Genomic DNA, 22,204 nt, shown 5'->3' with positions numbered 1-22,204 from the left:
AATCTGATCGCAGCCTCATCCATCAACCCCGACGCCGTTCAGATTACGCCGCCCAACCCTACCGTCAGCCCCGCCGGCCTCCAATCCCTCGTCTTGTGCTCCACTTGGTTTCAGACCGAGTCGATCTCATTCCGGTTACAACTTTCGGCTTTTCCGCGACGCTTGCTCTTCATCACAGCTGCCGCACTTTGATCTTCCTTCTGGCTACAAGGTCCCAGCCATCGGCATGGGCACCTTCACTGGCACACGCTTGACCCAGCAGGCCGGTGCGTCCCGACGACCCTCAATACCCAGATTCCACCAAGCGCAAAAAAAAACCCCCTTCTGTCCTCATTCTTTCCGCTTGGATAGAACCCGGCGTCATGAAGAACGCCGTCAAGATGTGGATCCGTCTCGGGGGTCGCATGAGTACGTCTGGTGGTCCCCGGTGGTCGAAACCTAGTCGCCCAATCTTTTCTGACTGTTGGGCCTTGTGTCTTACAACGGCTTGTGACCCGCGCGTAGTTGATGCTGCGCAGAACTATCTCAATGAGGTCTGCTTCCTTTCCGTGCTGCTTTTGCTCCTCTGTTCTGTTGTCGGCTCACCGCGACACTCTGCCTACCTCCACCCGAACGTTACCTCAATTCGCGCCGGTTGACAGGCAGAAATCGGCGATGCCGTGGCCGAGTGCATTGCCGAGGGCATTGTCACCCGCGAGGAGCTTTTCATATCCTCCAAGCTCAACAACCCTTACCACAAGTGCGACCTCCTGTCCCACCGCGCCAACTTTATGGGATGCTTGCTGTGCAGATGGATACTCATGAAAATTCCTTGAAATTTTCATGCCAGGCCCGAACACGTTCGCCCTGCTCTCGAGAAGACGATGAAGGATCTCAAAGTCGATTACTTGGGTGCGTGGTCATCCTGCTCTTCTTCATCGGCCGCTCGTCGCCCTTACCGCACCGCATAGGCCGCGTTCCTGCGCGACTTCACGACATGCTCCCATGCTTCTTCTGTGGCGGCTTGATGACGCTCGGGTAGACATGTATCTGATGCACTGGCCGACGGCCTTTGTTCATGTGCCCTTTGATGAAACCCAGCGTGACTTTCCACAGAGCTACGAGCCTGATCAATGCACTGGTGTACGCCACCGCTCAAAGTTGTGGCTTTTGAGCTTGTTTTGCCCAATTCTCTCTCTCTTGACCAATGTCCGTGCGCCCCCTGTTATAGATTACGGGCGTTCAGTGGAAGGATTACAAGGGCTCCTGGCCCCCGCCTCATTTGGCCCGTGGCATCAGTATCCACGACACCTGGGATGCTTTGATTGATTGCCACAAAGATGGCACCGTTCGTACACTGGGCGTTTGCAACTTTAAGGTAAGCACTTGTCACCCATCCCAAAGAAATGCGAAACATTGGCGGGCTTAGCCACCCCAGGAAGCAGCCTTCGCCTATTTTCGCCACGCTTCCAACCCTCAAACACGCCGTGTCTTGTAGATTCAATTGTTGCACGAGCTGATGATGGGCGATCATGCGATGATCCCCCACGTTCTACAAAATGAGGGCCACCCCTACAATCAGCAATGGCGCCAACTGGAGTACGTGTCTCACCGTCTTGTTGCGCCCAACATTGAGATTGTGACTCGTATACAGCCTGACACACGTCTTGCTGCAGGTTTTGCCAAAAGGTTGGCATCCAGTTTATGGCTTATTCACCTTTGGGCTATGGTGCGTTTCCTTTCGTCATCGCCGGATCCGGCTGCTATCGTCGCACTTGCGTCTGCGCACACCTCTCTTCCTTACATGACTCGGTTTGGCATGCTCGTGTCCTAAAGGCGCCTTCAAAAAAGCCGACGAGGTGACGGTGCTAGCCAACCCCGTGTTGAAGGAGATTGCCGATAAGCACGACAAGTCGACGGCGCAGGTTGGTGTTTTCTGTTCTGATGCATCTTCCGCGCCTTCCCTAGCCATGTCTCATGCTCTGGTGGTTATATCGGGTCCGGGTGCAGGTTGCTCTGCGTTGGTGTGTGCAGCGTGGCGTGAACACAATGCCTTTTAGCTTGCGGGAAAACGAGCTGCGTCAGAACCTGACTGTGGGTGAGTTTGCCCTGGACGACGAGGATATGGCCAAAATCCGCTCTCTTGATCTACGCCACCACTATCTGGACCCATACGACTGGTACGGTCTTCCTCTTTGGGACTAAGTGGCCCATGAGCTACTTGCTGCTCCTTTTTCTTCGTCGATGCGTCTTTGTCCCCCCACATTTTCAGTGCACGCTCGATAACACACAAACAAACAAAACACCAAAAAAAGTTTCTGTGTTTTTTTTGGCTTGTCTTTTTGCAAGAGACAGACTCACAGAGCAGAACCAGCTGGGGGTTAGCCACGGAACAAAATTTTGTGCCATGATTAAATCGCTTTTTCGTCTTAGTTCTAACACGTCAATTGACACTACTCACATGCATGGCCAGCTGAAGCAACGTCTTCCTTCACAGCGCAGCTGCCGAAGGCATCTCGGATAACAGCGTTTTCAATTGCTCATGTTATTGAGGCCCTCTGCCTGCAAGGTGGGGTCAATCAAGGTCAATCCAACGTCATTGTTCAGCGATGAAGCAGCAGTCGAAACACGATCGTGGCAACACGAGCAGACATACAATGAGCTGGGTTCCGGTGGTTGAATGCACCTTCCATCGACGGTTGTTAACATCGATGGCGGTCAATGTCACTCGGCAGGCATAGAGAATCGACACCTGCCCAACCGGCAGTGAAATGCTAAAAGATTGTTGGAAAACCAAATTTTGTAGCTGCACCAAAAGAAGATACCACAAGGCGCACAGACGAGTCGTAAGGTTGTATTCAGATCACTTCCAACTGCATATTTGAACCCTGCTCACTCAGAATCCCATTTGCAGAGAAAAAAAAAAAAGAAAAAGCGCACACCTCCGCTACGGCTGCGTGCTGGGTCACGTCTTTGTATTTGCCATGACCAAGGTCCTGTTGCAGCGTCAGTACAATGGCCAACTTGCTCAGTCGTCGCTCTACGAACAAGCGCACAGGCAGCAGCAGCGCACATGGATGAGAGCCTCACGGGGTCTTGCGCAGTTTGTTTGTATTAACAAAGGTGTGAACGTATGGCATGGGCCAACTTGCCATGAGTAAACCATGTGGCATCAGGTAAGATCAGAGAGCCATCGACAAAGACGTTGCAGTACGAGTCAAGGGCAACGGTGAAAGGGCGCCCATCTCGCAGCTGGGGCGAGCACTCGAGGCGCGCCATCAACAAATTGCTGTCACGAAAAAAATGTCGTGGGACAGGGAAGGGTCGGGCCAGCAAATCGAAGACGGCTTGCCCTAGAACGTTGGCTGATTGCGCTTTTGCTAACATGAGTTGTTGCGCTCGCTCCAAAAGACCAAGACTCTCGTCTGAGGGCAGCTGCCGTGGTCGAAGTAAATCAAGCTCTGGTGCAACAGGTCGCTCCTCGGTCCGGCGTTGCAAGGCATCGAGCAACTGCGCTAGCACCCAACGCCAAGTGTCCAGGTAGGTCCAGCTGGCATCGTCCATGGCGTAGTGGTCCTCTAGCAAGGCTCGCACAAGATGGTAGACACGATGTACATGGCCGAGGCAACTGAGGCGGCCTGTCAAGCCACGGCGCAGCTGACGCAGCGCCAGACTGAGAGCATCATGCAGCAAGCGGCGAAACTCGAGGTACTGTTGCTGAAAATGCCAGTTGGAAGCTGTTTGTAGCACTGTGACATGTTGTTCAACGGCCCCAAAAGGGCCGCCTGCTGCCTCAGCCTCACCCATCGCATCCACCATGGCCAGGAATGCTTCATGCAGCTGGCCCAGAACCTGACGCGTGTTGGTCAAAGCTATTTTGGCACGCTTTGAGGGGTGCATACTGTCCCCCTCCGGGTTATCCACTGGAGAGACGGGTCGACTCTCAGCCACCACCATCATTCCATTCATCAAGAGCCGGCGCTGCAGGCGATACGTGAGCCAGCCATCATTTTGCGCTACAACGGTTTGATACAACCTTTGAACAGCCACAGTTGCTTCCTCGCTGTTGGCAGCAGCCAGCGCCAAAAGGGAAGCAACGCGGGTTGGCAAGAGGTGTCGCGCATTGTCGTGCTGACCAATAAGGTCGATGCAGGCCGTCACGAGATCCATCAAAGCACACTCGACGTCATCGGGCACAGCAGAGGGGCACATTACTGCCACGCGACGCAGCGCCGCAACCAAGCTTTCGAGGCCAACAGCCACGCTGCTGACAAGAGTCACGTCCACGGTCAGAGCGCGCTGCAGGAGGTGCATGAGAAGAATCGCCGGTTTTGCAGCTGCAGCCCATGTGAGCTCATCTAGCCATCCGCGCTCGAGGTCACGCAGCAAGGCACTAAAATCTGCAACTTGGTCGGCTAGGGGTCGCGAGCGCGTTGGGTCAGGGAGGCATCGACTGGCGTATTCTCCCCACATGTCCTGTCGCTGCTCAAGCGCGGGCCAGTCCTGGAGCGCCGATTCCAGGGCCGGCGAAGTGTAACGTAAAGCTGCAACTCGACCAAGGACGTTGAAGGAAACAAGTACCACGGCCACACTGGTGTCTGGATCCTGCAAGCGTGCTTGCAGCGTCGCCTGGAGCGGCTGCAACACGCCACAGAGGGCCTCTGAATCAAGCTGGTACAGCGTTTCATTTTGGACGCACAGCGCGGCCTCAAAGATATCTAGGATCTGGGGGTGGTGGAAGTATAGGAGTGAGCTTTGATGGGTGAGCACACACGTTGGGGAGGACGACACGTTTACGGACCAGGGGGCAAAGCTGTGGAAGGCGTGTCTTAGGCAGGAGAAGCCCCAAAAGCGCAGCATCAGCTAGGGCGGGTTGTGCTCGTACACAGGCCACCAGAGCACTAAACGTGGCATCAGCATGGCCGCCATCCAGCGGGTGAGACAAGTCCCAGGACCAGACTTCAAAATGCAAGACTTGGTCCGTGGCGCAACGTGAGCCCTTGCCACGCAGCGTCAGCGCAACAACATACTTTAAAACCACTGGATGGTCCTCGGTGGGTCGCTCGCGCAGTAAACTTTGTACCACATGATTGAGGGTTGCCGAGACATCAAGAGTGGTCTGTTCATCAACCACCAGCGCCCGCAAACACTTGGCAAGTGCCAGCAAGCAAATACACGCCTCGACCCTAGGTCACGCATTGTACATTTGCATCAAGATGTGCCAAAAAGGTTCAAGGGCGCCAGCATTGCGTCAAGCAGGAAGGAGAAGCTCAGGTGAGGACACGTGTCAGCAACAAGGCGGGGCCCGTCCGAATTGCGAGTGCGTACGTCGAAGGCAGGGAGGTCAGATGTTGACGAAGTAGACGAATGGCATTTGGCGACCAGGATCGATCAAGTCCATAAAGGCTGAGGCTTGCAGCGGTTGAAGCAGCAGGCGCCGTGTTGCCAAGATCAGTTCCAAACGATCCAGCAAAAGCAGCAGCAGCTTCTGCGGCGAGTCGCAGATAGGCGCAGCGCACTGTCTCAAGTTCGCAGCGGGGTAGGAGTTGCTCAAGCTGGAGTTGCGGGCGTGCGAGCGTGGTTGGTTCGTGAGCAAGCGAAAGCATAACAACAGGTACGCTCACACGCGTGGGCTGACAAGAAAGAGAGAAGAAGCAAATGTGGCGGGCGGGTGAGGTTTGAACCTGATTCAGAAGCAGGGCGGCGAACACTTGCGAATGCCTGCTCGTTTTGAGGAGTTCATCATCCCACCGGCCAGCATGTGTGATGAGATGCTGGTGGCAAGAGGACACAATCTAGCCACAGCTAGGCGTTTAGGTATTTTGAGTGGTTGCCAGAAGTTGTGCACGGTTTGCGCCTTACCGACACAGCTGTTTGCTCAGTTGCAGAGCTGCACGCTTCTCAGGCCAGTGATGGCTTTCTAAAGATTGAAACACGCTGCTCGCAGATTAAAGTCAGGTATCTTGTACAGGCCAAGAGGAATGCAACAAGTCCCATTGAAGAGCAGGGGCACGTACTGGTCGTACAAAACGCTTTGCTGGGCGGCCATCGCAGCAAGCGGCAGCAATGACCTGAGCAGCGGGATGAGGAGTCAAGATGCGTGAGCAAGCCGAGTGCGCGGGTTCTGTGTATCAGGGGGCTGAAATTTCCCAGGGCTTGGTCAGGCACGGACTTGAGCGTGAGGGTCCGGGCCAGAGCATCATTACTATGCAGCACTTTGACAAAGTTGGGGATGATGTAATCAAGGGTGGCCGTCTGTTCAGAGTTTGCCACAAGCACATGCGCCAGTGGATGAGCTAGTTATTACATGTGCATGGGCGACCTCGTACAGGAGCTCGAAACGCATCACTATCTACGAACATGCATGATGAAGGTTCGGCACTGCTGTAGGGTCGTCATGATAGCATAGCGCAGTTCATTGTCCTCTCTAACAGCCGTGATCAGTCAGATCAAAGATTGACGATTGGTGAGCAGGGCGCGACTCGCTGAGTGCTTGGCAGGCGATGGAGGTCACGAACTGAGTAAAGGCGTTGGCCAAGAGCGAAAAAGTGGCGTTGATTGCCCGGGCAGTGAGATTATCGCGGAGCATGTCTGGGAGCCGGTACAAGCCCTCAAGGCGCGCCCGCCCCGGTTGGCTGAGCTCTAACGAGACGACCGTCGGACATGAGACGCAGGCTCGAAGCAAGCTCAAGTTGTAAACCCAAACACAGCACGCAAAAAGATCACACACTGTAGAGCGCAACGTACTAGGCTTGAGCGCCTCAAGGGTCTGAGTCACATCCCCAAAGGTCGAGTTGCCGATGACCAGCGCCATCTTGGTCGCTGCCGTTTTGCGACGGCGAACCAGCAGCTGGCTCAACTTGAAAATGGCTGAGATGGTTGACCCCTTTTATCTGTCATTCCAAATTGTCAGATCAAAGGACGGACGGGAGAAACACGGTGGGACAGTGTGTTGTTGTTGCCAGTTCAGGCCATGTTGCAGCTACTGATGTATTTGCAGTAGTGGCTGCTAGTGCAAAGGTAAAACAACGTTTTCTGGGGTAGAGGTTATTGTCGAGGAACGATGACTTATTGAAGTCGTCGATGAACCTGCTACCAAGTGAGAGAACCAAGTGTCAGTTGTCTCTGTGAGGCAGCAGCGACGGTTGACGGAGCGCGCGACGCGACGCGAGGGAGGACGTGCAGGCAAACGGCAGCGGGTGGGTGTAGTGGGCTCGTTTCATTGGACGTATGATGGTCTGCTCAAAATCTTTTGGATTTGATAGCGTGTGCTTGTGCGGAGCTCATGTGCAGTGTGTGCGCGGGAGTGTATGACCCGCCTTCTCATCTGAACAACAATGCTGAAATCTGTCTTGGCAGTTGGCACGCAGCTCAGTCGTGAGCGCTAGTGGCTCGGTGCATTCGAGGTGCGCATGCACGGCTGCTGGGACTAATGCGATCAGTGCCAAGAATCCCCCCCCTTCTGCTTCTTCCTTGTTTGAGAAAGGGCGTTGTAAACTCTTTGGTACCTCATCAGCTCGTTGGGATACACGCGGCAGCGCGCCGCAACGGGCTGCAGGCATCAGGACCGGACCCGGTTGAGCTTGGCAGTTGCATTATCGTCACGTTCAAGACGTTTAGCTGCGCTTTCTCGTTTCAACAGCCACCGCAAGCATGAACATGGAGGCGGATTGGGATAATGATCCCTGTGCGTGTCGTTTCGTGGTGCCAACCCAATCAAGCCAGACCAAGCGGCTTGAGTTGTGGTGGCTCTTGCCTCTCAACGTCAGCATGCATTTGCTTCTGCTTCTAGATCTCCTCGGACTCATGTCGTGGTGGGTGTTGCGTGTTGTTGTTTGATAGACGTTGATGATGATGCCGACATTGACAACTGGGATGAGGCTTGCTGGGAAGTCATCAACGCATACTTTCGCGAAAAGGGTCTGGTTCGCCAGCAGCTGGACTCGTTTGACCACTTTATCACCTACACAGTGCAGAAAATTATCAAGAATTCTCCTCCGATCGAAGTGCAGGGTCGCTTGCAGTACCTCTCCAACGAGATTGAGGAGCCGGTACGGCGCGTCGTCTCATCCCAGCCGGTCCTATCAGCCTGGCTCCAGCCACGTGCCCACTGCTTTTGGTTCTTTTTCTCACGTCGACGCTTCGATTATTAGCCGAAGCACACCATCTCTTTTGGGCAGGCAGGCTTTGCGCTGCCTCAACACAAAGAGGAGGATGGCAACTACGATCATGTGTTCCCGAACGATTGTCGCTTGCGCAACCTGACCTATCAGTCCTTGATGCAATGCGAGATCACACACACCGTCGAGCAGAAGAATCCCGAGACAGGCGTACGTGCTACACTCACAATCACTCACAATCGTCACATTAACATCGGGTGGCTAACCAGGATAGTTGGTGCATTCACTCACACTCGTCCGCGACCCACATTCTCGTTCACCCCACCCCCATACACAGGAGATTGAGCAGGAGGTCACCACCACCCCCGCTCTCCTGGGCAAGGTACCCATGATGCTGCGCAGCAAGTACTGCACCTTGAACAAAATGGAGACCTTCCGTGACTTTTACGATATCAACGAGTGCCCGCTTGATCCTGGAGGCTACTTTATCATCAACGGGTCCGAGAAGGTATGGCCTTGTCTGTGTCGAGCCAAGAGTATTGCCATGTACCTCTCCGAGCCTGGTTGAGCGCCTGCTCTTTCCGATCTGCCTTGTCCTGCGGCCTCTTCCTGTCTCCCCATGTGTTGCTGTCTGACCACATTCCTTTTTCCATGGCTGCAGGTCTTGATTGCTCAGGAGAAAATGGCAGGAAATACGGTCTACGTGTTTGAGAAGAAGGATTCCAAGCACATGTTTGTTACGGAAATGCGCAGTATTGTCGAGGACAGCAACCGTCCTACCAGGTACGTCGTGGGCCAGATGCAGCCGGGCACGGCTTTTCTCGGTCGTTTCCGCCCCCAATAGCCCTTCTGACACTGATCACCCTTGCTTGTTTGCCTCACTTGTCTGTCCCGCTTGTCTGCCTGGCAGCACCATGATGGTCAAGATGCTGCGCGGTGGAAGCGGCGGTACCAAGGGACGTGCCACATTTGGCCGAGTGATTCATGCCAGCTTGCCATACATCCGACAGGACATTCCCGTTGTGGTTCTCTTTCGTGCTCTTGGATTTGAGGACGATCGTAGCATCCTCGAGCACATCATTTACGATTTTGACGACATGGAAATGATGGAACTTCTCAAGCCTTCACTGGATGAGGCCTTTGTGGTGCAGACCCGGGAGGTCGCGCTTGACCTGATTGGTCGCCGCAGTATGGCTGCGGTTGGCATGTCCAAGGACATGCGTGTGCGCTTTGCACGGGATATTCTCCAAAAGGAGATGCTGCCACATATTGGCGTCGGCCCTCAGTGCGAGCAAGCCAAGGTCCGTACTTTGCGAAATGCGATGGTCTTTTGTGTGACTGGAAGCATGCCACCCACCCACACACACACACACACACACACACACATACATACGTCCGCAGACCAACTCGTGGTGTCGCGGCTTACTATCCGTCATTGAGGTTCCATTTCTTTCTTGCCTGACTTGAATCTTGTCTTCATTTAGGCATTCTTCCTGGGCTACATGGTGCACCGCACTTTGCAAGCCGCGCTGCGCCGCCGCGAGCTGGACGACCGTGACCACTACGGCAACAAGCGTCTGGACCTGGCAGGCTCGCTCGTGGCCTACTTGTTCCGCACACTGTTCAAGCAGCTTACCAAGAAGGTTCGGCCAGGCACTCGGCAGGATTGAAGGAATCTTGAGAGAGTGCAACAATGTTTTGTCTTTGCGTGCTCCAACTGGTGCCCGTATTCACTGATCGCTTGCTTGCAGCTGACGCGCAAGGTCACGGACTTGGTCAACCGCAATCACAAGTTCATGGTCATTACCTTGCTTGACGTTGAGATTCTGGGGTCGGGTTTGCGTTACTCTCTGGCCACAGGCAACTGGGGTGACCAGAAGAAGGCACACGAAGCCCGAGCGGGTGTTTCTCAAGTGTTGAATCGGTTGACGTTTGCGTCAACGTTGTCACACTTGCGTCGTCTCAACTCGCCCATTGACCGCACGGGCAAGATTGCCAAGCCTCGCCAACTGCACAACACCCATTGGGGCTACATTTGCCCTGCTGAAACCCCCGAGGGGCACGCCGTTGGTACGTTCAGTCAAACGAGTCTTGAGGCAGATCCACCGTCAAGTACCTTGTCGTCATCTGCCAGCTGTCCCCACCACCCAGCACAACAGGAGAATCGCTTGCTTCACCTGTGCTTTCGCACAACGTTTTATTCTGCATCGGCTCATGATGCCCTTCTTCCCAATCCCTCGCTTGTTTTCAAAGGTCTGGTCAAGAACCTCTCGCTCATGGCCTCGTTGACCGTCGGCTCGGACGATACCCCTGTCCATGATCTGCTGGGCGCCAGCGGCCTTGATTACCTCGATCGCTTGCCGTCACGCTCTGCCATTAAAACGTACGCCGTTGGCAAATTACATTTCGTTGCACGTTGTTGCGGCAATTGTGACTGGATTGGCTTTGTCAGCCAAGCATCGCCTTGTGTGTGTTCTAGATGAGAGCACGGCATCTTGATCTAACGCATCTTTTTGCTGCTGTGCTATTGTAGTGCAACAAAGGTGTTTGTCAACGGCAACTGGGTGGGCATTCACAGCCACCCGGATGAATTGGTCACCACAATGCGACAGTACGTCATTTATCCTGCCCAGCCCAGCCTCGTCCAGCCCGGTCCAGTGGTAGTTGTGCATTGCATCCGCGCCTGCATCACCTTGTTGCTGCCTTTGAACTTGGATCGCCATAGGATGCGCCGTGGTACCGACGTTGAGGGTGAGCTGTTGGATGCAGCCCACTCGGTTGCTTCCGAGGTGTCCATCTTCCGCAACATTCGCGAGCGCGAGGTCCACATTGTCACCGGTCCGTGCTCTTATTCCCGACCCCTCGTTTTTGGCATTTGCTTTAAGCCGTCTATAATTCTCAGTGTTGACCACTTTGCTGTTTTGCTGCGTGCGATTTGAATAGATTCGGGCCGTACCACTCGTCCTCTGCTGATCGTGAACAAGGACGACGCCAATCGGTGCCGCTTTGCGCTGAAGAACTCGCATGTCATGGCACTGCGCAACGATGTATGTACCACCGCTTGTTTGAGACCTAAAAGCCTGCATAGCTGACCCCTGGTTATTTTTGTCTGCATCGTGTCACCCTAGCAAATGAGCTGGACCCACCTCGTGCAGCGCGGTGTCGTCGAGTATATTGACGTCAACGAAGAGGAAACAACCATGATTGCCATGTACGGCCATGACCCCTTGGCCCTCCTTGCTTTGCCAGACTCGAATACTGTTAGAACTCATGCCTACGGCTGGCTGTTCAATACGTAGGGACCAGGGCACGTTGGAGGAGACGAGCTACTGCAACACGTACACGCACTGCGAGATTCACCCGAGCATGATTCTGAGCATTTGTGCATCCATCATTCCTTTCCCAGATCACAACCAGAGTCCGCGTAATACCTACCAGTCGGCCATGGGTAAGCAGGCCATGGGCGTCTATATTACCAACTTTCATGTGCGGATGGACACGCTGGCACACGTGCTGTACTACCCTCAACGGCCCCTCGTTCAAACGCGGTACGTCAGGTTTTCAACTCTAGCTAATATAACTGCACTTGAAAACCAGCTCATTCATGTGTACCTTGTTTGTCTTTAGCTCAATGAACTACTTGCGGTTTGCCGAGCTGCCTGCTGGCATTAACGCAATCGTGGGCATCATGACCTACACTGGTTATAACCAGGAGGATTCGGTCATTATGAACCGTTACTCGGTGGAGCGTGGTCTTTTCCGGTCAGTGGTGCTGTACATTGCCTCACGTCTCGAAACCAGTGGTTGGGTCTTATCCTTTGGTGCGTGTGTTGGTAGATCCGTCTTTTACCGTTCATATGCGGCATCAGAGCACTCGGAGCGCGGCGAGATTATCAAGATTGACAAGCCGAGCCGCGAAAACTGCATTGGCATGCGTCGTGCAAACTACGACAAGCTGGAAGATGATGGCATTGTCGCGCCGGGGATCCGCGTGAGCGGAGATGACGCCATTGTGGGTCGTTTGCTGGAGCTGCCCGAGGCGACGCGCCAAGCATCGGGTGGACGCTTTGAGAAGCGTGACAAGAGCTTGTTTTTGCGCAGCAGTGAGAGTGGTATCATCGATGGCGTAAGTACCAGGAAATGCAAGCTTATTGCCTTCAACCTCGATGATGTCGACTGTTCTCCTTTGTCTCCCTGGCAGCTGGTGCTGTTCCGTTCTTCACTCGCGCCATTTCGGTTGATGGCATTTTGACAGGTTATGATCAGCGTCAACCAGAAGGGCGAGAAGTTTGTCAAGATTCGCGTCCGCTCGGTCCGCACGCCGCAAATTGGTGATAAGTTTGCCAGTCGTCACGGACAGAAGGGTACTTGTGGCATGCAATACGCGCAAGAGGACATGCCGTTTGCCGCTTCGGGTGTGGTGCCGGACATTATCGTCAACCCTCATGCCATTCCCAGTCGTATGACCATTGGTCACTTGATTGAGTGTCTGCTTGGAAAGTACGTTTTTATGGTCTAGCTTGCTCTGTGTTCCTCCCTGCTGTCCTTGTTTGCAGTTCTGCCACGTCGTGTGCCGTCTCCTCACAAATTTCTCCCTTTGCTTGGCATTGGCAGGTCTGCCTCGCACTCGGGTACCATTGGTGACGCCACGCCCTTCACCAAGGTCAACGTGACGGATGTTGCTGATATTCTGGAGGGCTACAATTTCCAGCGCTATGGTAACGAGGTCATGTACAACGGCTTCACCGGCCGAAAGATGCAGGCCCAAGTTTTCCTGGGTCCCACTTACTACCAGCGCCTCAAGCACATGGTCGACGACAAGATCCATGCCCGCGCCCGTGGCCCACTGCAGAACTTGACTCGTCAGCCCATGGAGGGTCGCTCTCGCGATGGCGGCCTTCGCTTTGGAGAGATGGAGCGTGATTGCATGATTGCCCATGGCGCTGCCCAGTTTCTGCGCGAACGTCTCTTTGAGGTATGGAGACTCGTGTCAATTTGATTCCCTGAATCTGTCTCACATTTTCGGCAAGCACATCGGGTTGGCTGTCTGGGACCTTGCTCACGGCTCTGTTTGCGCTTCATAGGTCTCAGATCCCTACAGCTTGCACGTCTGCGATGTCTGTGGCCTGCCTTGTGTGGCCAAGTTGGAAAAGAACGAGTTTGAGTGCACACGCTGCCGCAACTCAACTCGGGTAAGTTTGGACCGTTGGTGTTGAGTTCACCCGATGCCGTACTCTGCTTGCATAACATCTCCCACGCAGCCCTCATGCTTGTGTGTGCTCGTGCTCGCCCTTCCCATGCACTCTTGGACAGGTTTCGCGCATTCGTTTGCCGTACGCTTGCAAACTGCTGTTCCAGGAGCTCATGACCATGTCGGTGGTGCCGCGCATGATGACGGACGATAGTCATGGCTAAATGGCGCAGCTTGATGTTGCTTGTGCGTTGTTGGCAACGTGAGCGTCACCCAATCAAACATCGTTAAGGAGAAACTGCAAAACTGTTTCTTGGCATTGAGTCGATTATAGAACTTGCAGGTCAAAGCGGGGAATTGGTATCCACGAGCATTGAGTGTGAGGGCTTTTCCCTCCGTTTGGTGGGCCCGAAGGCTGGTACAGGCAGACTTATGAAGATGTCGGCGCAGCTGGCTTTTGCGCGGCCTCCCAAAGTTGATCATAGTCGAGTTCGGGGAAGAAGAGACCAATTTCACGCCGGGCAGCCTCGGGAGAATCTGAGCCGTGGCCCACGTTGCGCGTATCTGAGAGTCCAAAGAGGCCGCGCAAGGTGCCGGGATTGGTGATGCGTGTGCGGTGAACCTTTGTTGTCCAAACCACTTGGCGTGAGAAAACAGAACGAGACAGACTGGGAGAGGAGCCAAGTCAGGGGCAGGATGTTCGGATACAACCCGGAATTTAGACGCTTCAGACCTTGGTGGGACCAAGAAGGGCACGCCACACAGAAATGGCTTCGGGGCGCGCTAGCACCAGAGCTTCAAGGTCGTTGCTCGTGATAAAGTTGGTCAGACGAGGGAAGAAAAACTTTTCTGCTCATTTTCAGATGCAACCACGTGGAACGCGCAGCATGAGCATCATGTGGCATCGCCCAGCAAAAGCGTGTGCGCCTCGCTGTAGGCTTACCACGATGCTCGCCGTAAAAGGTTTCTGCAAGCTCCCGGGGCACGCGCAGACGCTACACGTAGGCGAGCCAGTGTGAGGCTAGCGAGCATGGCAAGCTGCGCATGAATCGGTTGGCCAAACCTTGCGTTGCAGGACTTCAAACCCATTCGTGCGCATGATGCGCAGAATGGTTTCCACTCGATGAGGGTGTGCAGCCACGTCGGGCTTGATCAATGCCAGAGTCAGCTGGCGTGCCCCAGCCGCAGCTGCCCCTGTAGTCCCTGCCATGATGCTTCAAGTGCGCGTGTGTGTGTGTGTGTGTGTGCTGACTTGCTGTTGAAATTATTTATTGGTTTGATCCACAACTTTTTTTTTTTGGATGGACTTGTTGAATTTTTGTTGGATGTGTGTGTGTGTGTGTGTGTGTGTGTGTGTGTGTGTGTGTGTGTGTGTGTGTGTGTGTGTGTGTTATGGCCAACTTTTAAATTGGGAGCGGGGCCACACATAACATGCAATGCGTGAGTGTGGGTCAGGTCAGACGTTTGAATGCTGATGGCACCGTTGCTCAAGTACTTATAATCTGATCGGGCAAGGAGGGGAGGGGTCCGACTTGGCTGAGGTCAATCGGCTTGAAGCCAACCTGTGCGCATGCGAGTGATACCAGGTCTACGTTAGCACGGCGTTTGGGACAGGCCGCACTCGCGTCTTGCTGGCTGCGCACCTGGTACGCCGGTGAACCAGCAGGTATGGAAAAGTCAAGCGTCGATGGACTCTTAAACTGCGGATCTGCCACGAGGGAGCCCAAGTCCTGTTGTGGGCCTACATGGATTTGATTGCAAGCAGGTTTGCGCGTCAGGCCCAAAGGAGCCACAGGGTCGCTTGTTGACACGTCCCATTGGCAAACCCACCAGAGCAAGTGCCTGCTGCGCTTGCAGCACGGCTAGTCCCGCAGCCATTCTGCCAATCCGCAAAGGTGGTTTTGTTGAGCCCTCCGGCCTACAACACGCGAGTTGGCATGCCCCACCCGAGAAGAAGCAAAAACCGTGAGCTGTTGGAACAAGTCAAGTAAAACGGCTCTCGCTCACTGGGCTAACTGCAAAACAGACCTCGCCGCCCCATGTAAGGGCCGCAGTCAGATTTGCACCCAGCACCGTGCTCCAATAGAGATTGCTCTCAAAGGTCACATTCAGGAAGGCATCGGCCTCATATGAACCCTGGCACACACGGAAATATACAAGCATGGGAGGAGGCTTGAATGATTGAGGTACAGGCTTATGACATCAAAGCGGGGCCATTTGCAGGGACAATGCAACAGACCAACCAAGAATAGGGGCTGTGTGGCATTTGTGAAATTAGTCACATAGACAATGTTATGGCGAAAGATGAACTGTTGTGCTTGGTTGTCTGGCGGCACGCTGCGGATACCCGGCGAATTTTGGTACGTCCATGACTCTGTGAGGGCCGCAGCAAAGATGTTGTTTTCGTACCTATAAATGCAAATCGTAGAAGAAGCAAATGTCAAATGAGCGACACGGCTGACTGGCTGGCTGACTGGCTGGCTGGCTGGTGGAGGTGGTGCCCACAACCCACGTGTTGTTGACACCATAATGTTGCGTCTGCGAGGCGCCCGTTGTGCCATGACAGACGTTGTCATGAAACGAAATGTCACTCGAGCCTGAAGAAACGGCCACAGTCAAAACATGTTAGGAAGAAGAGCGAGGCCATAAGTGCCAAGTATTCCATAGACGCTTTGATTGAAGCTGTACCTTGGTCTTGCGAGAGGCAGAAGCCACCCGTATACCATGCATACACATCGTGAAGTAGATTGTGGTGCACCTCCGTGCCATGCAACACGCCCAGTGTGTACACAGCTGCCATGGCGTCACCCAGCTATCACAAGAGGTCGACACCCATTGTCATGCCCAGTATAATCACAACTCATCATCTGAGACATGCCCTTATGTCGCGCGCAAGGCATATTATTGTTGCCACGTCTATCAAGACTACACACCTGACGAAAAGTACCAGTGCCAAGGTCATGAACGTGATTGTATGCCACGGTCACGTTGGCCGTGGAGGACGGATCTTCAAAATTCCAGCTCCAGCCCACCGAGATGCCCGCATACGAGAAATAGGACACTTCGTTGTGCACAACAGAGACGTTGATGGCTTTTTGAATCAAGATGGGGGTACCTGAAGGAAAAGATAGACCACCTGCCAGAAGCTCAGCCCAAACCATTGGGCGTGTGGTGAGCAGCCAGAACTGTGCCCAAACTCTGTCAAGTGGGCGGACTTGGCATACCTCGATGGATAATGTTGTTTTGTAAAGTCACCTGAGGTGGGCATGATTTCGAGTCAAAGAGAGACCGAGCGACACGGTCACTTGACTTGATGTGCAGTGTCACGAGGAGAGTGACTTACTCGATAAGGGACCCCGTCTTCCGGAGTTTCATCCCCGACGCGAAGAGCCCCCGTCCCCAAATCGCGAAGCACATTGCGATCAACCGTGATATTGACAGAGGACCCGTGGACCCAGACAGCGCAGGCACCAGCACCGACAATTTCGTTATTGCTAAAGGTCACATTGACCACATCGAAAAGATCGATGGCAGCTTGCCTCTGCCAGGAAGCCGACTGCTTGTCACAGACAGTTGTCGGGCCGCAGACCCAATTGGTGTAGGTAAAGTCGATGCCAGAAAAGTCATGGTTGTGGGTGCCGTTGACAAAGAGCAGGTTGTCGGTTTGGGGAATCCAGATGTCGCCGTCCGTGAGGTTCAGGGTTTCTGGGAGTAGCAGGCTCAGCTCGCGGGTGGTCGAGTCAAAGTACCACTCAAAATTTGCATCGAGTCCACTGCGAATGTTTTCGACAAAGTAGCGACCGCCCCCCTCGCTGTCGACGTTTGGCCAGTAGCCGATGGGGCGATCCGATGGATTGGTGAAGAGCACGCGCTGCGCGCTGGGGTCGATGATGCGGAGGTGGTGACGCGACGCAGTCCAGCCGTGGTACACCATAAACTGGGCGTTGCTCTCATTGCGCCAGGCCTCCTGGACGTCATTGTGTGCATAGTAGAAGCCGAAACGAGCTTCTTTTGCGCACGTGGCGTTGGTCCGCACATCCTGAATATAAGAATCACATGCGCAGTGTCTCATTAGGACCAAGCTGAGGCAGATCAAAGGAATCGATTAGACCTCACAAGGGCTTGCAAACAAGTTGATGACCGAAATCTCTACGTACTGGGCAAAGGGGCCGATCCCATACAAAAAACTGGCCCAGATTGGGCGTGCGTGCTCGAGTCAAGGCCTGGCCCTGCCAGTAGACATCGGTGAATGCGTTTGCATGGTCGGGTACCACGGTCGACCACAAGCTGGATCCATCCGGTGTGCTGGACTTGCGCGTAAAGCCATGGACAGGCAAGGCGGTGGTGAGGCGTTGGCCTGCTTGGGCACCGGTCCAAGTGACGGTGCCGTCTGGCAAGGAGTGGCGTGCATTCAGCTGCAGTGGTCGATCTAAGTGACCGTCATGGATCACGATCCGCAAGTGCGTGACGTTTGCCAAATCTTCTTCTTTCTGAACCAGCGCCTCAGCAGCAGCATGAACGCTCATAAAGTCATGATTGCCCGCTGGCCCCACATGCCACACCATCTCCCTCCCGCCCTTTGCCCCACCGCCCCACATCAGCACCAGTCCCAAGCAGGCGATCGCTGCAGCCCGTCGCATCATCATGATGTGTCAGTCAAAACTCAACTCATGAATTTGAAATTTTTTTTTCATTTTTCTTGCTTTTTCCGCACTTTTGGTTCGAGTTTGTGTCGCTATTAAGTACGTTTGTGCTGGTGATCAAGGCACTGAAAGGGAGTTGGTGTAGAGCTTCGCTTGTAGTTTGTGTTGTAATACGTCATGTTTTTGCTTTGAGCATTAAAACATCAACAAATCAAACGGACAAGGTGTGAGGCCTCGTGGGGACGTGCAAGTTGATCTGAGGATCCGCGGCGGCCGGCGCGTGCGAGGGGGAAAGAGAAGCTTGAGGCAACATCAACTGGCGAGAGCGAAGGTACGTAAAGCAAGTGGGGGAGGGGGGATTGCGCTGATGCGGGGGCGACCATCTATCGTGGAGGGCTTATCGGCCCGCGTAGTCTTTTGGAATCTTTTGTGCGACCCGAGCCAGGTCCTTCCAGATGTCACCCGTGCTTTCTAGCCGCTTCAGCACGCTGCGTGGTTGCAACAGTGAGATGCCAGGTTTTCAAGAGCATGCAGTCATTAGTCATGAGTAGCAAGACGTAGACCAACCAACCTTTGTGTATCAAACTGCTTTGACGAGGTACAATCCTGCAGTTCCGCCCAGGTGACTGGGCAGGCCACTGGGGCCCCCGAGCGTGCTCGCGTCGAGTATGGCACTACCATACCACGATTGTACGTGTTGGCCATGTAGTCGATCAGCACACGGCCTGGCACGCATCATCATCCACACGACCACACGAATCAGGCAATGGATCGCGAGTGGATCACAAGAGTGTGCGAGCCCGGTCATTGCAACTCACCGCCCCGCTGATCTTTTCTGAGCTGAATCGTGGCCTTGTCGGGGTTTTGTTGAGCCAGACGGTCGCCAACAAATTTGGCAAACTCACGCGTGTCGTCAAAGTGCAAATCGGGCGTGAGCGGTACCACCACGTGCAGCCCATCCCCACCTATGCGAATTTTGACACACAATATTGCAAAGCCAGTGATTTGAATCGTCTTGTCACAGCAGGCACGCGAGAACGAGCGGCAAAGCTCCCTGGAGCCAACAAAAACGCACCCGTAAGCATGACAAAGGATTTGAGCTCAAAAGTTTGGCTCAGCATGTCACGCAAAGCAAAAGCTAGCTCCTTGACGGTCCCAAAGCTCTTGTCATCAATCGGGTCCAAGTTGAAGAGGACCTTGTCTGTTGTCACATGCCAGTCAACACGGTACAGGCCTGAGTGAGCGTAATCTGCCACTTGTGTTTGCATCAGAGCATGAGAAGCATTTCATGAGGCTGACCTGGGCTGTCAAGGTGCTCGCTGGTGGATAGCCAGGCGTGGAATTCGAGGCTATCCATTTGCACGGCAGAGACCAGCGCCATTGCGGAATCGGCCTCCATGTATTCGTCCGTCTTGCCATCTACACCCAAGTAACGCAGAACCGTGTGTGGGCACACGCAGGCATATGCACGCACAGATGAGTAGATGCCCAGCACAAGAGATTGCTGCGGCGACGTTGTGGCCGAGAAAAGAAAGGGACAGCGAGTGGCAGCAGGGCTGAACACAACTCGATGTACCACTGCTGCCTGTGCACAACCTACTTTTCTCATTCAGAGCAATTCGCTTCATGTGTTTTGCCAGACCGTGGGGAGGATGCTTCTGGACCTGCGACGTGGAATGAGCAGCGGCCAAGTGCCCAGCATGAGAGCTGCAAAGTCTGACAATAGTCTGGAGCCCAGGTGGATACGTGGCATCATTCGAGAGTACTGAGCGCAGACCGCCACTCCCTGAGCAAAGGCAAAAATGCCACGTACGAACTGGCGGCCATCTTGAACACCCTTGATGCCACGCACGAGGGTCAAGGGTCGACCACGGGTGTAGCGGATAATATGCTGGTCTACGGCCAGAAAATACTTGGCCAGCTCGGCCTTGGTCAGGTGGGCGTCTGGAAACATGACCTGAGGGCGATGCCACACATATGGTGAATGGCGGCGTTTGGCTTGAGGCAGCTGAACGCTTCGGGCTGGCATGGTTTGACAAACCTTGTTTGGGTGGGTGAAGCGAATGCCAAACATCTGATCTTTGCCCGTGGTATCAGTGGATGCGGCTTGGTGGGCATCTTGCTCACGAGGTTCGGCTTTGATGGCGGCGTCCTCTGGCTCGGGCTTGACCTTGCTGGTGTGACTTGCATCTTTTTCTCGGGGTTCTGCTTTGACGCCAGCCGCTGCTCCTTTGCTCGCGGCGGCGGCGTCCCGGTCCTGTGCCTTGGTCTGAACCGTGTCTCGGTCAGCGTGTTCCCTCTTGGGGGCCTAAACGCACGCGAGTCAGATTGGTTTGATTCAGCGGAAAAGCTAGAGCCGCGCGTGATCTTGGGACGAAACCTGCTGGAGCCATTTGTCCGAGAAGAGCTCCCATTTGTGCCCTCACCTTTGGCTGCGAAGCACCGGTGGCATTGTCACGAGACTTGCTACGTGTCTGCACCATGGCGACGGTGATCTGCCACAACGTCTCCTAACCCCTTATTCCACCGCACAGATGGCACAAGGAACAAAAATACGACCCGTCGAGGCCGCAAGAACGTCGGGTCACGCACGGGTCAGTCTGGCACTGAAATGAAAACAATTCTTGCAAAGGGGCTCACATCAAACAGTCAAGTTAAGCCCTATGTGTGTGTGTGTGTGTGTGTGTGTGTGTGTGTGTGTGTGTGTTTTGAGTTGCTTCTGCTTGATCATGATTGTCAGACAAAGTGAGGGGGCGATCAGCACAACATGTTGAAAGTGGGACGTTGAAATCAGATTGAGGGAACCTCGACCGATATCCAAGCAGGAAGAGCTAAAGCGCACACGCCACGAGATCAACAAGCAAAACAAAGCCAGGGTGACGGAGGACAGGAGCTGTTGGTCAGCCTCGTGAGATGGAACCACAGGCTCCTGGCCAAATGCACACGCTGGTGCGGAAGCCAAGCTACAGAAGAATAAGTCGTGCCTCGCCTCCATTGAATCACTTGAGCGAAGCGACCTCGTTACGGTGACGAATCAGCACTGAGTGCGACCAGTAACGAGAAGGTTCCGCTTGAAGGGCGATTGTGCAAAGGGGTGGGGATTAAAGGGACACAAGATGACAACACCGGCGCCAGAAGGACAACAGCAAGACGAGGAAAAGCACACAAGACGGCGGGGCGCACAAAAAGAATCAAGTGGAGAAGACGTGGCAGTTGAGGGCCGAACGAGCGACTAAGACAAGCTGGAGCAAGTTCACACAAGTTTTTTGGCGGTATTTTTCTTTTTTGCTTAGCACGCGCAGCCATCCGACTTGTTGCCCTCGGCACTGTCAAGGACAATCTTGTTGTCAAAGTCATGGAAGTGATCGCTGTCCTTCTCCTGTAGATCCAAGAAGCAAAGAGCAAGCGTGTGCATGAGGATGGCAAGCCATGCAGCAAGAGAACAGGAAAAGGTGGCTGCTGGGCAAGACAAGCCAAGCTGAAGACAATCAGGCATGCGGTGGACCCACCTGCTTGAGGGCATTCTTGGCAATGGTCTGGAAGGCCGTGTCAACGTTGACGGCATCCTTGGCGGAAGTCTCAAAGTAAGGAATGCCACCCTTGCTCTGGCACCAGGTCATGGCACGCTTTTGCGAGATCTGCGCATCAAGGTCAAATGCAGGCCCAATGTTCAAGTCAAAAAGAGCAACATGGTCATGGAGAGACAACGAGGGAATTGGCCAGCAGAAAGGCAGACCAGCACAACAAGAGTGGGGCGCAACACAGTCGGGGGTGTCGAGAGGGGTGGGTCACGTACGCCGCGGCTTTCAAGATCAATCTTGTTGCCGAGAACGACAAAGGGGAAGTTTTCGGGATCACGGGGGCTGGCCTGGATCAGGAACTCATCGCGCCACGAGCCGAGCGTCTCGAAGGACTTGGGCACGGTCACATCAAAGACCAGGACGCAGCAATCGGCACCGCGATAGAAGGCGACACCCAGGCCTGTCATTTACAACGACCAACACACGGGTCAGCACCATGATACGAGAATCCAAATGGATGTGATAGCTGTCTGTGCACCTAACACGTACTCTGGAAGCGCTCCTGACCGGCAGTATCCCAGATCTATACGTTTCACCCATACATGCATGCGTGAAGGAGCGAGACTTCAACCCCAATCGCGAGTGGAATGTGCCACGACCCAATAACAAATGCCTTTCTGGCACCCTTTTGACAGAATTTGAAAAAAGGGTGCAAAAAAACACAGTAGCTACGCAAGTGTCTGTCGAGTC

The 22,204-nt window shown here is 54.1% G+C and overlaps 7 protein-coding genes across 7 annotated transcripts; 2 read left to right on the top strand and 5 right to left on the bottom strand.

Moving 5' to 3' along the window:
* Positions 1 to 638: 638 nt before the first annotated feature.
* MONBRDRAFT_15533 (uncharacterized protein) lies at positions 639 to 2,184 on the top strand (the record flags this gene model as incomplete). Its single annotated transcript, XM_001744228.1, has 8 exons — positions 639 to 739; positions 830 to 891; positions 1,022 to 1,059; positions 1,211 to 1,357; positions 1,478 to 1,584; positions 1,656 to 1,722; positions 1,839 to 1,904; positions 1,990 to 2,184. Coding segments are annotated over 8 exons (783 nt in total), but the record flags the coding sequence as incomplete, so codon positions are not given.
* Positions 2,185 to 3,093: 909 nt separating this feature from the next.
* On the bottom strand, positions 3,094 to 6,793 carry MONBRDRAFT_23819 (uncharacterized protein; the record flags this gene model as incomplete). The annotated part of the gene is made up of 9 exons (XM_001744040.1): positions 3,094 to 4,704; positions 4,781 to 4,880; positions 5,010 to 5,098; positions 5,598 to 5,700; positions 5,997 to 6,050; positions 6,152 to 6,234; positions 6,340 to 6,406; positions 6,498 to 6,570; positions 6,727 to 6,793. The coding sequence occupies 9 exons, from the start codon at positions 6,791 to 6,793 to the stop codon at positions 3,094 to 3,096; spliced, it is 2,247 nt and encodes a 748-aa protein (XP_001744092.1).
* A 1,033-nt stretch (positions 6,794 to 7,826) lies between these two features.
* MONBRDRAFT_15585 (uncharacterized protein) lies at positions 7,827 to 13,514 on the top strand (the record flags this gene model as incomplete). Its single annotated transcript, XM_001744227.1, has 19 exons — positions 7,827 to 8,030; positions 8,133 to 8,309; positions 8,449 to 8,607; positions 8,761 to 8,882; positions 9,010 to 9,400; positions 9,584 to 9,742; positions 9,851 to 10,169; positions 10,353 to 10,482; positions 10,633 to 10,714; positions 10,856 to 10,937; positions 11,043 to 11,146; positions 11,228 to 11,310; positions 11,399 to 11,647; positions 11,727 to 11,861; positions 11,937 to 12,225; positions 12,355 to 12,599; positions 12,714 to 13,074; positions 13,184 to 13,291; positions 13,413 to 13,514. Coding segments are annotated over 19 exons (3,501 nt in total), but the record flags the coding sequence as incomplete, so codon positions are not given.
* Positions 13,515 to 13,720: 206 nt separating this feature from the next.
* On the bottom strand, positions 13,721 to 14,500 carry MONBRDRAFT_15435 (uncharacterized protein; the record flags this gene model as incomplete). Its single annotated transcript, XM_001744039.1, has 4 exons — positions 13,721 to 13,912; positions 14,024 to 14,139; positions 14,234 to 14,285; positions 14,354 to 14,500. The coding sequence occupies 4 exons, from the start codon at positions 14,498 to 14,500 to the stop codon at positions 13,721 to 13,723; spliced, it is 507 nt and encodes a 168-aa protein (XP_001744091.1).
* A 1,199-nt stretch (positions 14,501 to 15,699) lies between these two features.
* Positions 15,700 to 17,936, bottom strand: MONBRDRAFT_36322 (uncharacterized protein; the record flags this gene model as incomplete). Its single annotated transcript, XM_001744038.1, has 6 exons — positions 15,700 to 15,887; positions 15,979 to 16,102; positions 16,224 to 16,426; positions 16,515 to 16,545; positions 16,634 to 17,329; positions 17,448 to 17,936. 6 exons carry the CDS (start codon positions 17,934 to 17,936, stop codon positions 15,700 to 15,702), a joined length of 1,731 nt encoding a protein of 576 aa, XP_001744090.1.
* Positions 17,937 to 18,229: 293 nt separating this feature from the next.
* Positions 18,230 to 20,416, bottom strand: MONBRDRAFT_36321 (uncharacterized protein; the record flags this gene model as incomplete). The annotated part of the gene is made up of 7 exons (XM_001744037.1): positions 18,230 to 18,421; positions 18,505 to 18,658; positions 18,752 to 18,898; positions 19,009 to 19,167; positions 19,233 to 19,352; positions 19,680 to 20,241; positions 20,360 to 20,416. The coding sequence occupies 7 exons, from the start codon at positions 20,414 to 20,416 to the stop codon at positions 18,331 to 18,333; spliced, it is 1,290 nt and encodes a 429-aa protein (XP_001744089.1). The 3' UTR covers positions 18,230 to 18,330.
* An 806-nt stretch (positions 20,417 to 21,222) lies between these two features.
* On the bottom strand, positions 21,223 to 22,037 carry MONBRDRAFT_15717 (uncharacterized protein; the record flags this gene model as incomplete). The annotated part of the gene is made up of 4 exons (XM_001744036.1): positions 21,223 to 21,309; positions 21,443 to 21,571; positions 21,730 to 21,914; positions 22,004 to 22,037. Coding segments are annotated over 4 exons (435 nt in total), but the record flags the coding sequence as incomplete, so codon positions are not given.
* Between the last annotated feature and the right edge of the window lie 167 nt (positions 22,038 to 22,204).

Source organism: Monosiga brevicollis, genomic scaffold (genome assembly GCF_000002865.3).
Source record: "Monosiga brevicollis MX1 MONBRscaffold_5 genomic scaffold, whole genome shotgun sequence".
NCBI lineage: Eukaryota > Choanoflagellata > Craspedida > Salpingoecidae > Monosiga > Monosiga brevicollis.
The sequence above is the reverse complement of the archived record's forward strand: the minus strand, read 5'-3'. Positions and strand labels throughout refer to the sequence as shown.